The following is a 17,096-nucleotide window of genomic DNA, read 5'->3' on the forward strand; positions in this document are numbered from 1 at the left end:
TACCGCAACGCAATCGGAATCGATTGATACTGTACAACTTCACTTCTTTAATGCAGCCGAAAAACGAAGCCGCAATTTATGATTGAAAGGGAAAAAATTAAATCTTATAAACAAAGGGATTCAGACGCAAATATATTTATATCGTCAATAAATCTGTTACGGGAGATATTACCACCATCGGAAACGAATCTCAGCGTAATATCCTTTCTAAAGGTCCCAAGTGGCGTGAAGCGCGCTTCATAAAATGGAACTGAAAAGTTCTTACGGATGCCGTGGAGGAAGAAAATGGATAACACGAGAACAAGAAGACATTGATTATCTTTCAGAGTGGTTAAAGGTCGTAGGGTTTTTAATTTTGAAACAAATGAAAGGTTTAAGTTGGTCAAAAAGTGCTAATGCTACATCAGTTTTCAAAGAGCCCGATACAGCAAAAGTTTATTAAAAGTTTTTTTTTCAATTAAGAGTTGTTAACAAATGCTATAATAATAAAAAAATTGTAAACAGAAATCAAACCATACCAAAAAAGGGTTTCCATTGGGTTATTTTTTTCTCAAAATCAATTGATATAATGACTTTAGTGAGGAATGAATCAATTTGACGAATTAGCTCCAAAACTCTCAAAACTACAACCTCGTGTCATGGACTTAAAAAAAATGGTATCTTATACTAATGATACACTTTGGAAGCATTTTTGTTCGACACGACAGCTGAAACGATTTTTCTCCATCAAACCTTAATATATAGAGAGACACCATTTAAAATGTTGATATTGCTATTCAAAAACCCTAAAGAACCACAATATTCATTATGGTAATCACTGAACATTCTAATTGTAACTTGAAACTGGTGATAATGTAACAATTACATTTAATATATATGAGAATATGATAATCGATATACAGTATTTGTTTAATGAAGAATCTTTTTCTAGCACAGTCAACAGTATTTGATTTGGAATGAACTTGGTGTTAGAACTTAAAAGCATCATTTCAAAGAATGAATTGAATGTTGTTTTAATAGATAGAATGTTACGCATTAACCAGATTTGTTAACGTTGTATTACATAAGGCTGATATGCTGATCTGAAATTCAGAAAACTAATAATTGTAAAAAGTATATAACATATTCAATTTCAAATTATGTGTTTTACAAACTCACATCAATTTATGGTTTATATTGTGTTTCTGGTAAATGAGTCATATCAGATTAATTCGGATTTATATAAACTGTATCAAAATATTACAAAAAACTACCATAAACAATTCTTTCCGTCGGCGAATGATTCTAGTGAGTTTCGATTGTCTATCATGGTAACTCCTCTGGTGATAAATTCAGTCAAGGAAACGGAAGAAACAATATCAGTAACTATGCTGACAAGCTTGGTGTGGACCGATCCACATCTCAGCTGGAAACCTTCACAGTTTGGAAATACAGAGAATTTTACAATAACAACGGAAGATATATGGTTACCGTATGTGTATCTAGAAAATGGCATGGAAAATCTTCAGCCACTCGGATACGACTCGATGTTTTACATTGTTCTTATGTACACCGGTGAGGTTTTTTGGACACCTGGAGGAATCATGAAAGCAAAATGTCCAATGAATACTTTGATATTTCCATTTGATTCACAAACTTGCAGATTTATATTTGTCATGTGGGGAGCTGCCGACGTTCGCATGAAATTCATTCCATTATTATTGAATGGCAACATGGATTATATGATGAACAACTCTGATTGGGTGATAACAAGTACCAGGCAGTATCTTGGGTCTAGAGCGCATCTTAGCGAATTTATCTTTGAATTAACAATTGAACGAGAACCTTGGTATTACGTCGTTATGATAGTTTTACCGACATTATTGTTCTGTATTATGAACCCGTTTGTGTTTTTACTTTCGGTAGAATCTGGAGAACGAGTCTCACTTGGGATGACAATTTTGTTATCGTATGCCATATTTTTGACATTAGTTTCATCATCATTACCTGTCTCTTCGAAGCCTGTGTGTTTATTGATGTTTATTATGATATTGATTATGATGATCAGTGGATTTGTAGTCCTCAGCACCATACTGAGTATCAATATCTATCATAAAGATTCTGTAAATATTTTCTGTTTTGAGAGTAAATCCACGGGAAAGAAGGCTTCAAATACGCTTGACATCGTTTTCATGATTTTGTCGTATGTTTTGTTTCTGGCATGTTTACTAGCTTATTCCTTGGTTGTAGTTTTTTACCACTGACTTGTTGACGTTTATATGAATGTTTTACATTTCATATGTTTCAATTAAGGTGTAAAGTATATCTATTTCATCATAATAAGTAAAATATTTTATAGCAATATAAATCATGTCACAATAAGTATCTCATTCATACCTGTCGTTTGACCCAGAGTGATTTCACAGAAACCTGCCTTAAACATACCTCTGAGAGATACAGGCTTTGAAAAAAAAATATGAGTTAAGCATTCGATATAGCTCTTGTTTTGGCAAAACATCTACTTTCTATTCCCACATGCCTCACAAACCAGATTCTAATATTGCCATTTAAAATATTTTAAACAACAATTTTGGACCATTATTGAAATTTAAACTGTTCGCACCTATTGACTTTGAAGAAATGTGTATTTTTTTTTTTTGAGAAATTGGACTGATATAAATGTGTCGCAGCCACACATATGATGCGTGTTTTAACAATTTTTAAATTTTAAACAATAATATCAGTCCATTTTTGAAATTGAATTTGTTTGTACCCATATACTTTACGGAAATATGTTAATTTGTGGAAATGTGACTGACTGTATACACTTGGAAATTAGTGTTTCCCCGCTTTGAATTTAAAATAAAGCAAGAATATTTAAATATAATAGTACGAATCAATTTGAAAAATACATTCGTTCACAATTTATACATATATCTATAGTTTTAAGAATTTTTTGCATGATTATTTCTCATGCGCTTCGGAGAGGCGATAATACATAGCAATGCAAATATCGCGTGATTTCGGTTATTGCCAAACCCGGCTGATATATATATAATCGTCTAATTAATAGTCAACAATCACTGTTACGGGGTGATTGATCGTTAAAAACGATCCGAAACATAACAATAAATTAAATAAATATCTAAATATGTTTAACATCACGAGAAGATGGTAAAATTCAAATTGAATATTTCGGATAACTGATATTCCTCCTCAGCATAAAACTCATAAAGCCATATAGTTTTATGAGTTTTATGCTGAGGAAGGATATCAGTTATCTGAAACATTCAATTTAAGTTTTACCATCTTCTGCTGATGTTAAACATATTTCGACGTTTATAAATAAACGTCTCAGAACTGTCAAATTTTTGGTCGTCCCCTCCGCGCGACTCGAATTCGTACCGCTGTGACATCTATAGCAACACCGCCTGCACAAAGTCCAGCGCCCTAGGCCACGCGGCCAGCCAGGCTATATAAAAGTATAGCTTTCGCTGGCCGGGTCATTCCTCCTCGTAGGATTAATCTAGGGCTGTAACTTAGCACACGATGTATGGTAGTACGGGACAGTTCATTTAGATGTTATTATGTAGGATACAAGATCAAATTAATGATGTAAGTCACCAAATCAATATTATACAAACGTATGAGAATGTGACGACTCTATTCGCTACACCTCTCCATTGGGTCTAATTGATACAGCGAAAGATAGTATAAGTATAGAAGAGTCTGAAAAATTTCCAACGATGTTAGAACTGTCACATTTCATTTGCAATGCAAATATTTGGTCGTTCCCTCCGCGGGACTCGAACTCATTCCGCTGTGACATCTATGGCAACACCGCCTGCACAAGGTCAAGCGCCCTAGACCACTCGGCCTCATAGGGTATATAAAAGTATGGCTTTCGCTGGCCGGGTCATTCCTCCTCGCAGGATTAATCAGGGCTGTAACTTAGGACATGGTGTATGGTAGTAATTGTAGCTATCGAATGATACCAAATTTGATACGTTTTAGTTAAGCAATACATTGTTGAATCGAATTTTTGTGACTTTTGATCGGAAAATCAAAAATCCCATTTTTTGCAGTTTTTTTTTAAATTCTGACTACAAAAATCACCAAAATTCACCAAAAGAACCTTTGTTTATTTGTTTGTTTGCAGCAATATTTCAGCTATATTCAGGCGATGAACATGAAGTGGATGACAAAATGAACATGAAATGATGATGAAATGAAAAATGGGATGGGACACAAGGATAATGGGGTCGACAAATTTTGATTGCCTTTGGAAATAGGGAGAGGTGGGAAGGGTCGGGCAATTTTGCCTCCTGTGGCGGAGCCCTACGGTTCCTACTCAGGGAGAATACCACAGTTGGGTTTTTTAACATATGAGGAACGTGGCATCTTTCCCAACACGGCGCACCACTATGGTTTGCGGTCAGATTTTCCGTATTATAACCTGACAACCCCAGCATGTCACATACCACAGATACCCCATTCCACCACCTGAGGCACACAATCCAGTTGCTCTGTGGGCAGAGCGCTCTAGCCCCCGGCTATGGTTCTGAGCATTATTTAGTGGCCTTTTACGAAAAGCTTAGCGCTGCTGTAGGCCTATTCTTCTGACACCCGGACCTGCACGGTTTCCAAAGAACCCCATAAGTATTAATTGTGATAATACTAAACAGAAAGTACCAAATAAACCATCTTTACTGAAGCATTAATACGCAAAGGTTTTGGATGTGAACAATATGTCAATTTACGCAATTTTTCGGCGGGGTAGGGTTACATTTGTTCATTCTACCGCAAAATCCTAAGGCCTACCACAACTTTAATGGTACCATTGTAAAGCTGAGACATTGTGATACCTCAATTTGTTAGTTTGTTTGCACATGTTATCCCAGAAAGGCTGAGACGCTCAAATATTTGACTCACACAAATCTTGGCTTTTTGACCAATGGGGGTACGGTGCAAAATGGACCCTCCCAGCCCAAGGACTACACCCTATCGGTGCACCTGGTCCATACTGACAGTTTTAAATTGAGTCCGGGTTGCTCATTTACTACTGTCTACTCCAGTAATATTACATTTGTGACGCCACGACAAAGACAGTGGATGAATTATTGATAAAGTAGTAATAATACAGTATATCCTCTCTAAACTGAACTCCTTTTGGACTTAATATTTTGTTCGTTTTACACATGTATTCAACGACCAAAGTACAAAAAAAACATTGATACTGATATGAATAGACGCAGAAAACACGTCTGGTTTAGAAAGATTTTAAGTTTTCAGGATTTGGCTCAGACAGGTTTCACTCTATTTGTAGTAGATGTAGTTTTCCCTACGGCAGAAATGATTTCAATTATATTTTCAATATAATTAATGAATTTGTGGTTTCCTCGTCAATGTGAACATTTTTATATTCCATAGATAGTTGATAAACATGTTTTGTGGATTATATGGTGAACATTTATTCTGCTGATGATATTCAGAAGAAATCCTCAAAAATGTGAATTTAATGCAAACAACACCTGTGAATTAGGGAAAATGGATTTGTTTCCTGTAGCCAATGTTGTGTTTTAGTAACTTCTTTTGTAGTAGTTTTTCCGGTAATACACTCATTTATTGTATATCTTTTTTAAAACAGCTTCGAAGGATTGAAGGCAACGAACTTTGTTGATTAATTTCTTGGATTAAACTTCTCACACTTAGAAGCAAATATTGCAAGAAATATTGAACAATTACTTTCAAGGGCTATCCTTAAGACGTTTTAAAGATTTCCAATTTATGTTTGTGAAAGTTATAGGTTCATATTGTATTTTAAACAACTTGTAAATTTTCAAATAAAAAACACCATACACGCAAATATATATAATTGTATATCCTGAGATGCTTTTCGGGTTAAAGTCTTTCAGAATCTTTACTACTAGCTATAGGCAGTTAACAAACGAACATTGTTTTTGAAGAACAATTGCTGATTTTTCAACAAGAGGATAACTCACACTGGAATACAGGTAATTGAATGGACTGATATCAGAAAAATTACTTCGTCAATCTAATTCAAATTAGACCTATGTATGACCTAACACAACTCCATTCTACTTTTTGTTCTGATGAATATTTTATAATTTTGAAAGCATTGTATATAGTGAAAACGCGAGGATTCTGAGAGGGTCACCTGAACAGAAAATATAATTGAGTGTTGTTAGACTGTTTAATATATTTATATGTTCGAATCTACATTTTTAATACATTAACACATTTAAGTTTTAAACAAGCCTAACATCAGACAATGATTAACCATCGACACCTAGAATCATACCACTGGTGACAGAATCCTCGAAAATTAGCAGCCGCGAATATCAATAGGTTCTCAGTAATCTTTTAGCCAAAATTTGTTAATTAAATGACTATTTAAATGCAGTCTTACCTACTATAAAACTAGTACACCGTCGTGCTCCATAAAAATATAAGTGCATTTGTTGTCTCATGATCGAGAACAATATTCGTGACATTACAGTCCCTGTATGGGATAAACTTCCCACTTGCCTTATACCCCATTTCCCCATCCCCCATTCCTCATTTACCCCATTCTCCATTGCCCATGCCCCATTCCCCATTGCCCCATCCCCCATTGCCACATATTCCTTATAGCCCAAATTACCCGTTGCTCCATCCCCAATTGCATCGACTTATTTCCTGTTGTCAAATGCCTTTCCCCATTCCGAAAGTAAATGTTTTATCAAACACATATAATGCATAAGGATGCAAAAAGTGTTTTGCAATAAATATTGATTTAGAATCTCACCGGCGTGTTAGAGAATTACCGAAATCACCCGTTATTTGCATTGTTTACATGTATTATCGCCACTCCGAGCTGCATGAGAAATAATCATGCACAATATTCTTAAAACTATAGATATGTGTATAAATTGTGTATGAATTTGATTTCTAAAATTATTCTTAAAAATGTCAAAATTATCCAGATAAGATTTTTGTTGATTGTTGTTCTTGAAATTCTTGAACATGAAATATTGTTTTTCCCAAATTAATTGAGTGCCAACACTTAAAATCACCTTAATGGTCTTAAATAATTGTTTAAAATGTTAAACTTGTTAAAATAAACATCATATATGGACTGTGATACATTAAATTCAATTAAATTTCTCAAAAATGACAAAAATTTTTGCCCATTGTAAGGGTGCGAACAATTAAAACTTTTTAACAATTACTGATGAATTGTTACCTATTAGTCTAAAATATATATATTCCAAATATATATGTCACTTTGTCTTTGTCTTTGTATGTTTGATATGTTGTATGTTGTAACGTTTGTTTTCTCATGTTGCACACTGTGCCTGAGCTTTTCTAAATAAAATCTTGAATCTTGAATCTTGAATCTTGTCTAAAATTAATGTAAAAATATTACAATTGTCTATATCATTATTATGTTGTTGCTCTTATACATATTTTCAGACCAAATTCTTGAAAATGAGATATTTTTTTTTGCAAATTAGAAGAGTGTGACCACTTAAAATATCCTTAATGGTCTAATATTATTGTTTAAAATGTTAAAATTTCAAAAAAAAGTATCATGTGTGATGCTTTGACATATCAATTTCAGTCAAATGTCCCAAAAAATGTCATATTTCTGCAGTTTGTATGTGTGCGAACAATTTTAATTTAAAAAATGGTCCAATATTATAATTAAAAATATTAAAAATGGCTATATTAGTATCCAGTTGGTGGTCGCGACACTCATGTTTCAGTAAAAAATCTTAAAAATGACATAATTTTGCAAAGTGTATCTGCGATATCACTTTTAATTTACCTATTAGTCTAAAATTATTGTAAAAAATGTTAAAAGTGTCTGTATTATTTATTACTCTGTTGTTGGCTGTGATACATATATTTCAGACCAAATTCTTGAAAATGAGATATTTTTTGCAAATTAAAAGAGCGTGACCACTTAAAATATCATTAATGGTCTTATATCATTGTTTAAAATGTTAAAACTGTGACACTTCTATTTCAACCAAATTCTCAAAAATGGCATATTTCTGCAGATTGTATGGATGCGAACAATTTTAATTTCAATAATGGTCCAAAATTATTGTAAAAAATATTAAAAATGGCAATATTTATATCCGGTTGGTGGTTGCGACACTCATATTTCAGTCAAAAATCTTCAAATGACATATTTTTGCAAAATCTATGTGTGCGAACACTTTTAATATACCTATTAGTCTAAATTAATGTAAAAAATGTTAAAATTGTTAATATCATTATTATGTTGATAGCTGTGATACATATATTTCAGGCAAAATTCTTGAAAATTGAATGAGTGATGAGTGTGAACACTTAAAATTGCCTTTTTGGTCTTATATTATGTTCAAAAAGTTCAAATTGCCAAACTAGGCATCATATATTTGGCTGTGACATATTGATTTCAGTTCAATTATTAGAAAATGACACATTTCTGCATTTTGTAAGGATGCGAACAGTAAATAATTTCAAAAATGGTCTAAAATTCTTGTATAAAATATTAAAAACGGCAATATTATTATCCTTTTCGAGATTGCGATGAATGACATACTTCTGCCAATTGACAGCTAAGGAAATCAACATTTTATTTTTTAAATGGTTATTATAGCTCAACGTGTTGAATTTGTCAATACCAAATCATACGAGTGTCTCCGACACAAAATTATTCCAGTATGAATTTTCAAAAATTATTTACGTTTACAAATCGTATGAACGCGAACATTTTCAACCTATAACAAGCACTGGTAATTAAAAATGCCTAATTTCCTCACGTTTTACCGAATTTAAACCTGAGATACCTAATTTTTAGAATTTACATGTTAAACTCGATGTTCCGAGTTAAATTCGGACTTGTGCCCTTAAAATTAGAGTAAAATAACTAAATTAGAGTATCGATTTAAAATTTGGATACTCCCAATAAAATTCGGTGTGTACGATAAAATAAGGATACACAGCGTATTTAAATCCGAGGTAGTTCCCATTTAAATTTAAATTCGAGCTTGTTCCGGATTAACTTCGACGTTGTTCTCGGTTAAAATTGGTGATGTTCCAGTTAAATTTTCACTAATTTTGTTTAAAATGTGTCATTAATTTCTTTTGAGACCTAATTTTTTCACGAGTGTTGGTGGCGCCCTTTGTAAAGAGAAAATGCTAGTGCCGGGAATAAATTTGTAAAATTTGAACGCGAACAGGCTAAAATGAGTAAGAAATTTGCAATATGATAATATTAATTGATTATTGAAAATAAATAAAAAGTAATAAGTAAAAAATACATTATAACGGGTATTTGTTAACAAGAATTTGTATTTCAGCTCCTTTTTTTCCAAACATAAGATTGTAAAAAAAAATATTTAACCATCTTCCCGAAAATGCTCAACAAAATCGTAATAGTCTGCCTATAAGGAATGAGGTATTATTTAAGAACTTCAGTCCCACTAATAAAAAAAAAACAAAAGCGAAAAAACGTTCATTCTAAAGTCAGTGGTCGCAACAAAATGTGACATGTTTGCATGTGCACGAAATAATAAACGTTTATAAATAAATATATCATTTGATGGTCGGGTCTATAATGCATTTCGAACATGAAAATTACATGCGTTGTGGTGCTAGGTATATTTCCACTTGTGCAGGAAATTAATATCAGACATCACCCCAAAAGTCGTATGTATGCCCCATGTATATAACGACACCCACCAAATTTAAAACCAATCCATTAAATGTGAGACCTTGAGTGAAAATTTAAGTAGGTGAAAAGTGAAAAAGGCTCACAGAACACGATATTTGGCCTGCCGAAATGACATACGAACGGACGAGATGTCCAATCGTTAAGTCGGGGTATAAGTTGCACAGACGGTCGTTTACGATTTATTTCTATCGATGCAAGCAGGTGCGACAACCGATAATGTTCTTTGTATGTATTTTAAACAAATATATATCAAACTTATTTTTTGATTTTTAAAATCATTTTCATTTATTTAAAAAAAGTTAAAGTAAACATTTTGTTGTTAAAATACATTTTTATTCATATTTCGTGAAATCAGTATGCCTCCGTTTGATTTTAAAAAAAAATCTTGTACTGTAACAGGTCTCATTGAATACATGTAATCAATTTATCGGGTAATTGTAGAAAAAAAACTTGACAGCGACAAGATGTGCTGAACTACCTCCGAATTCTTTTTATAGTTAAGGCTAAAAACCACTAATTCCACTTCCCATAGGCTTCTATGCTAATTTCACAATATTCAATGGCTTCTCTGGACTTTACCTTAACTTTAACCTGCAGAGGACTATATATCAGCATGATTCTACATATGTCAACTCACAATCCTCAGAATGGCATGTGGGGTTAGCAGACTTGCAGTGCAGTACTGGTCACCGGAAGTGAAGGATCTATAAATAGCATGGGAAATCCCAGTGTTTTCACAAGATAGGGGTATATTTAAAAATCATTATGGAGATTAGGCTTCACATCACAAGAAGCAAAATGCACCTATAAAATGTACAGAAATGTTTTTCCTTACAGAAACTGTTTAAATTTTTTAAATAAGATGAGAACTTTTTTCACAGCACTATGAGGAACAGGTGTAATTTCTGGACGATTTTTGCGTACGTTCCAAATGCTCATTGGTTGAATTGGTGATCTGTAACCTAGAATATTACCGAACTTCAACAGTTTTCAACTGAGATTGACAAGAAATTTGACTTTTTATTTGTGAATAAATATTCCCTGCAATTTGATTCAATTTTGATTTCAAGAACTGTTTGCAAAGTTAACAGAAGGAAGCATTTACTTGCCATAATTCATGTGTACATTATACATGTACATTGAAATTGGATGTATTAGTGAAATGCAAGTAGTTATGTGTTCAATGGAAAGTGCATTTGAAAAAAAAAGTTTTGTGGCAAATTGTGTTTTAACTGCATTCCAATGACTGGATGGAGGTGTTAATGGAATCATATCCTATAGGACAGGTACAGTGATCAATGTGATTAACATAACTTTCTATAATTGTGCTAACACTTAACATAGTTGTGTATACATAATTATTTTGAAAATAAAATGTTAAAAAAACATAATTCATGTCATAAATATTTTGCAGGGAATTTTGTTTACACAACAGGTTCAAAATGTGTTCAGTAATAAAGTTAGACCATACCTTTCCTTTTGCATCCTTAATCTGAACAAAAGTTGCAAACTCAGAAAATGTGAAGAAGCATAATCCTTCCTGTTAATCATACATGTATTAACTATGAACTATAAAACAGACCTTGAAGTATGTTCATAGCCGTATTATATAAGAGAAAATCATTGAATTATTGCATGAATATACATGTACATTTATGAACACTTAAGCCCTAGCATCTGTAAACAAATATACATGTAATGATGTACAGACTTGTAATAAAGCTAATCATACCCCCTTAGAGTAACTGTTATATACATGTATCCTTGAATGATGATACTTCATTTGGGACTATGGTGTAGTGTTGTGTGTGTGTGTGTGTGGGGGGGGGGTTATGCATGTCAAATACACTATTAAATTGCATTTTGAATTTACACTTTTTTGTATATGGAGCAAAAACTCCTACAATGTTGTCTCTTCTTTGTTGGCAAATTGTTCATCAACTTCAATTATCTATGATGACACCTCATGATCCTTATAAAACAAATGCTTAAGAGAGTTCAAAGTGTACATGTACACTCGTGCAATGTCTTAAACATATCACATTTACACTAAATACTCAGCCGTTACATAGTAAGTTATCTTAAAAACTTTCTGTATTCATTTATGCAGATTTCGGAGAATGACACGTATAACAACTTTTCAATGAAAGGAAATATTGCCTAGAAATTTTTGGATATGGAATATTTTTTAAGATAACATATACTATATATACTTGTAAAAGTAGGGGGGGTAATCACGGTTCTTCACACATATCCATCACATGTCAACGTATCTGAGGTCACCAGTGCGATTGTTTTAATGTCGCCGCTAAGTGAAAAATTGTATGGTTTAGAAAATGGAAAAGTGCAGTGGCATGCGCTATGTCGATTTATTTGATATATACATCATTTTAAAGAGCATATTTCATTTCACATGAAAAATGCTGCGGGAAGTTCTCTATCGGTAGCATTTTGTTTTAGTATTCGTTGAAAAACAAGGAAACGCAAAAAAATCTCATCTCAAACAAGTTACGAGCATTTTTTAAACTTTCATGGAGATTGTTCAGTCTTCCCGCAGCATTTTTTTTGAAAAATATACGTATTCATTGACCTACCATTAAAATTTGAATGTACAGTTTTGTCATCTTCCCACTGCACTTTTGACATTTATGTGGTCTGACCACGGCTTGATAAACTGATCACGTGACTCATTTTTATTGAACATTTTGACATTTTGTGATCTTTATCCTGCAATGAGGTTATTTGTTAAACGAATAAAGGTATACGGTTATTTTTTTGCTGTGTGCGTACATTGGCAGGTTATCAATGTTCTGGCTCCTAACACTCACGTGATCAGCGGAACTACTTTTTTCTGGTATGCGTAAATTAATCATGGCCGCCACCATAGATACGATATAAACAAATTGCGATTGCGTATCTGGTTAATCTTTTTTTTTTGCTGTTTTGTTTCGTTTTCACCTGAATGAAATAAAATATTTTAGGTAAACCAAATAATGATTTTGTTAGTATTTCTTTCACCGTCATATATATGGAAAATCCCAAATCTCGTTCAGATTTGATTCATTATCAGTTTGCAGACGACTTCCCCTGTCATTTCAGTCATGTCGGACTCGGAGCCAGAGTGTCCGTCACAATTTAACATAAACTGGTCCCCACTTAAAGAAATTGAAGCATTACAATATGATAAAACTCTTGAAGAGACAAATGACCAGGAAACTGTTATGGTCTTGGATTTATTACTGCCTAAACACAAATTTCACCCCTGAACTCTACTGCAATATACCAAACAGAAACAAGTCAGCTTCCACCTTCCTCGCGAAATTCAAACTTTAATGTTCTTAAAATCGACTTTACAACATTCAAAATATTTGTATTTATTGTTCATTTTACTTATTTGTCTCTTGGAATTAAATAAATTTTGATACATTGCTTATTTTCTTCAAACAGTCAAAACAATTAAAAACTTTGATCACAAATTTACCAGTTACGCATTGTGTTGCAATCCATGATTTCTCTGAAAACTATAAATGTACTGAACAGTGTGAAATCCAATCTTCTTATTTCCAAAAACAAGAAGTTTCTATACACGTGACAATTTTACATAGACATGCTACTTTAGAGTATGACGGAATAGACAGTGACGAAAAGGACCCAAAAATTATCACAGAACATTTTATTGTAATCTGTCCAGACCAGAAGTACGATCACCATTTTACTTATATGCATGCGATCCAGAAGTTAATTTGCCATAACTTAAAATCTATTTCATGCGACGTTTCAGTCATGCATGAGTTTACTGACGGATGAAATGTCCAGTACAAAAGTCGTCACTGCATTGGAGATGTAAGTTATGCTTGTTCTGATTTAGAATATAATAAAATTATTAGAAACTGTTTTGAGACTTCGCATGCTCGTGGTCCTCAAGATGCAGCCGGCGGTTTCATCAAAAAGCAAGCTGATTTGTCTGTTATTCGTGGGCAGCATGGGATTCAAAACAAAACATCTTTGTTAAACTGCTGATGACTCAAAATGCGCACGAAGGATTTTCCGTTATATCGACTCGATTAATAGAAACCGTGATCGATATTTCAAACCCGTAAAAGAGAACAGAACAATTCACCAGGTATTTTCTACGGAATTAGAAACAGTAAAAATTAAAAAGTTGTCCTTCTATACGTGTGAAAAATGTTTAAATACAGAATATGACGATTGCATGAATGTTGACCAAATTGGCAACTTTGTTATCTTAAAAATGACTACAGAAGTTGCTGATCAGGAATAAGAAGAAGTGGAAGTTGCTGATGACATTGAACACCTTTACTACCTTGTGTCAAGTGGAACATTAATTGCCGTTAAAGCAAACGATGTTCCTTATTATCTTATTAAAGCAAGCAAATAAATAACGGTTCTAAGAAAGAATCAACTGACAAATGGGGGAACAAAAATACTACACGGATATTATTTCGGCATGATGAACGAAAATCCACAAGAACAAAAACTGATTAAACGTATTCCTTCTATTGTTCCCACGCTTTCTGTAGTGTATATATGTTCGGAACTAGAACTGGATGACGACGGAACAGTTTCTATTGACGATTCCCTCCATAGAAATATACCTTGCTGCCTTGACGAGTTAGAGGTCGACTAAAATTTTAATAACGGTTAATAAATTGTAATTTTGTTCATGGTTGTGTTTTTTTAAAAGGAGAGTAAAAGGCAGATATTTGATTGCTACGATGATAAATTTGATTCACAGTCATGCTCCAAATAAGGCTGTCGAAAACGAAATATTTTCAAAACAATGAAATATTATACAATCACCCCGCAGTTGATGTTGAATAGTTCGCAGACATTAGATCATATTTCGAAAATTATGGTATAAAAAAGACAAATCATCAGAAAGTCTCCTCTTAATAACAAACACACGTAATCATAAAATTTGAAAACGTTACGTTCGTGGAGTCAACTTTGTGCGCGACGTCATAACAAAGAACACTAAGTAACTAAAATCATACATACAAAGTAACAAAAGCAAATGAACAACTCGGACCCCACTTAAACATAGTAAGGTAGATTTGTGCAACGTATGAATTAAAAGTTACGTAGGTAAAACGAAGAATATTCTGCTAAAATTAAAATTGGGATTAACTTATCAACAGGTTTTCCGGAAATATGAGCATTTAATGCTTCTTTCCAAAACACCCGCCATGCTTTCAGTGAAAGTTTAGGTCAGTGAAATATGATTGTTTGACAGATTCAAGTCATAGGTCAAAATGGACGCTAATGAATCAGTCAATACGGTCATGATGGAGACCCTTAAACATTTAAAATGCCGACTTAACTCTAGAGGCAATTGGTCGTTTGCCCTTTTTATCGATGTTATTTGCTTAGTTGTTTGTACAAATTCGAGATTATGGTTGAAATTTTGGGAGAAAATACGTATGCTTTAAGAGACAAAACTAAATACGATTTTATTGAAACTTAAAAAAAAGGTTTGATATTAAAAAAAATTAAAGGATACAGCGGGTAATTTTAGCGGGGTACTAATTTTGGTGTATTTTAGGGGTCTGTCTAAAAACACCATGATAAATTTCAAATAATATTTTCTTTGTGCTTAAGTACTTAGTGCACAACTTAGCATCCGCCATAAATATTTACATCACATTTTTGACATACTTATTTGTTTTACAAATATACCAACCGCAAAAATGACCCTCCATACGGTATCACAAAAACAAATATATGTTTATAAAATAATAATGTCAGTATTTCACTCTTATATAGTAAATAGAAGTTTCAACGATATATATAAACTTGCAGATTTATATTTGTTATGTGGGGAGCTGTGGAAATTCGCATGAAATTCATTCCATTATTATTGACAGTCAACATGGATTATATGATGAACAACTCTGATTGGGTCATAACAAGTATCAGACAGTATCTTGGGTCTAGAGAGCATCTTAGCGAATTTATAGTTGAATTAACAATTGAACAAATACCTTGGTATGACGTCGTTATGATAATTTTACCGACATTTTTGTTCTGTATTATGACCACGTGAGTGTTTTTACTTCTGGTAGAATCCGGAGGACGAGTCTCACTCGGGATGACGATTTTATTATCATATGCGATATTTCTTACCTTAGTCTCATCATCACTATCCGTCTCGTCGCAGCCCGTGTATCTGGTGATGTTCGTGGTGATATCAATTATGATGATAAGTGGATTTATAGTCGTCATTGCAATACTGAGTATCCGTACCTATCATAAAGATTATGTAAATATTTTCTGTTTTGAGAGCAAATCCACGGGAAAGAAGTCTTCAAATAAGCTTGATATCGTTTTCATGATTTTTTCGTATGTTTTGTTTCTAGCATGTCTACTAGCGTATTCCTTGGTTGTTGTTTTTTTAATTATTAATTGGTGTTTATGTTTATATTACTGTTTTACATTTCATATGTTTGAGTTAACGTTTACAGTATATATATATATTTCATCATAATAAGTAAACAAACAGTAAGTGGTTTGCAAAGCAATACAAATTATGTCACAACAATTATTGCAGGTGTAATACATACCCGTCGTTTGAATCAGAGTGATTTCAAAGTAACCTGCCTTAAAAATACATCTCGGAAAAAATTGTGTTTGAATAAACTTACGAGTTTAATATTCGATATAGCTCTTCATTTAAGTAAAACTTATACTCTCTTCCCGAATTCCCAATTTCCCATCTCCAAAGTCCTATTTGCAATGTTCAGTTCCATGCCCTACTCCCCATTTATATTTTGCATAAAAAGTCAAGTCTGGGGTAGACGAAAGAGGAAAGGAAAACTATGTCACGTTGACCAAATCCGTTTTGGTGGTGCAAATTAATACGCCGTAACAATGCACGAGTTCATGATGACGACCATGAAACTTCTGTAGTGGTGACTTCAATCTTGTAACAACATTACCCTGTTCTAGAAGCCTAATTGAAAGAAGTCTAAAAAATGAATGTAAATTTCAATTTTTTTCTTTCTTAAAAGTCAAATAGTGGTCACAATATTTATAAATCTTCGTCTATATTAATTGATACTAGCTAGATTGCAGACATTTGTTCTCCTAGATAAAGGAACGGAAAAAAGGCGATGTCATGAATAACAACTATTTTACATCAATAATACAATTTATAGTAATCGAAAATTGGATTACTTTGGGAGACTTATACACTATTACAAAAGGAAGAATTCTAACTTTTGTATATGATTGGGTTGCGACTGTACAATTGATTTGCCATATATAAAAGTTCTACTTAAATATACAGAAAAGACTTCACTCGAAGAGAATTGACTGATACATTGATTATTAAAAAAGAAAATATGTCACAATATAAAAATCCCCGAGA

General features: G+C 33.0%; 1 protein-coding gene and 1 pseudogene across 1 annotated transcript; both read left to right on the plus strand.

Moving 5' to 3' along the window:
* Window positions 1-1,306: 1,306 nt before the first annotated feature.
* Window positions 1,307-2,243, plus strand: LOC148612057 (acetylcholine receptor subunit beta-type unc-29-like). The gene has a single exon (XM_088595356.1). The coding sequence runs from the start codon at window positions 1,308-1,310 to the stop codon at window positions 2,241-2,243; it is 936 nt and encodes a 311-aa protein (XP_088451482.1). The 5' UTR covers window position 1,307.
* Window positions 2,244-10,959: 8,716 nt separating this feature from the next.
* LOC148612058 (uncharacterized) lies at window positions 10,960-14,357 on the plus strand (annotated as a pseudogene).
* The last annotated feature ends 2,739 nt before the right edge of the window (window positions 14,358-17,096 follow it).

This window comes from Perna viridis, chromosome 7, assembly GCF_037379345.1.
Source record: "Perna viridis isolate PV_CMFRI_1.1 ecotype Kerala chromosome 7, ASM3737934v1, whole genome shotgun sequence".
Taxonomy (NCBI): Eukaryota; Metazoa; Mollusca; class Bivalvia; order Mytilida; family Mytilidae; genus Perna; species Perna viridis.

Excerpts from the sequence above, each read along its gene's own strand:
- LOC148612057 (XM_088595356.1), top strand. The coding sequence starts at position 1,308 with ATGGTAACTCCTCTGGTGATAAATTCAGTCAAGGAAACGGAAGAAACA.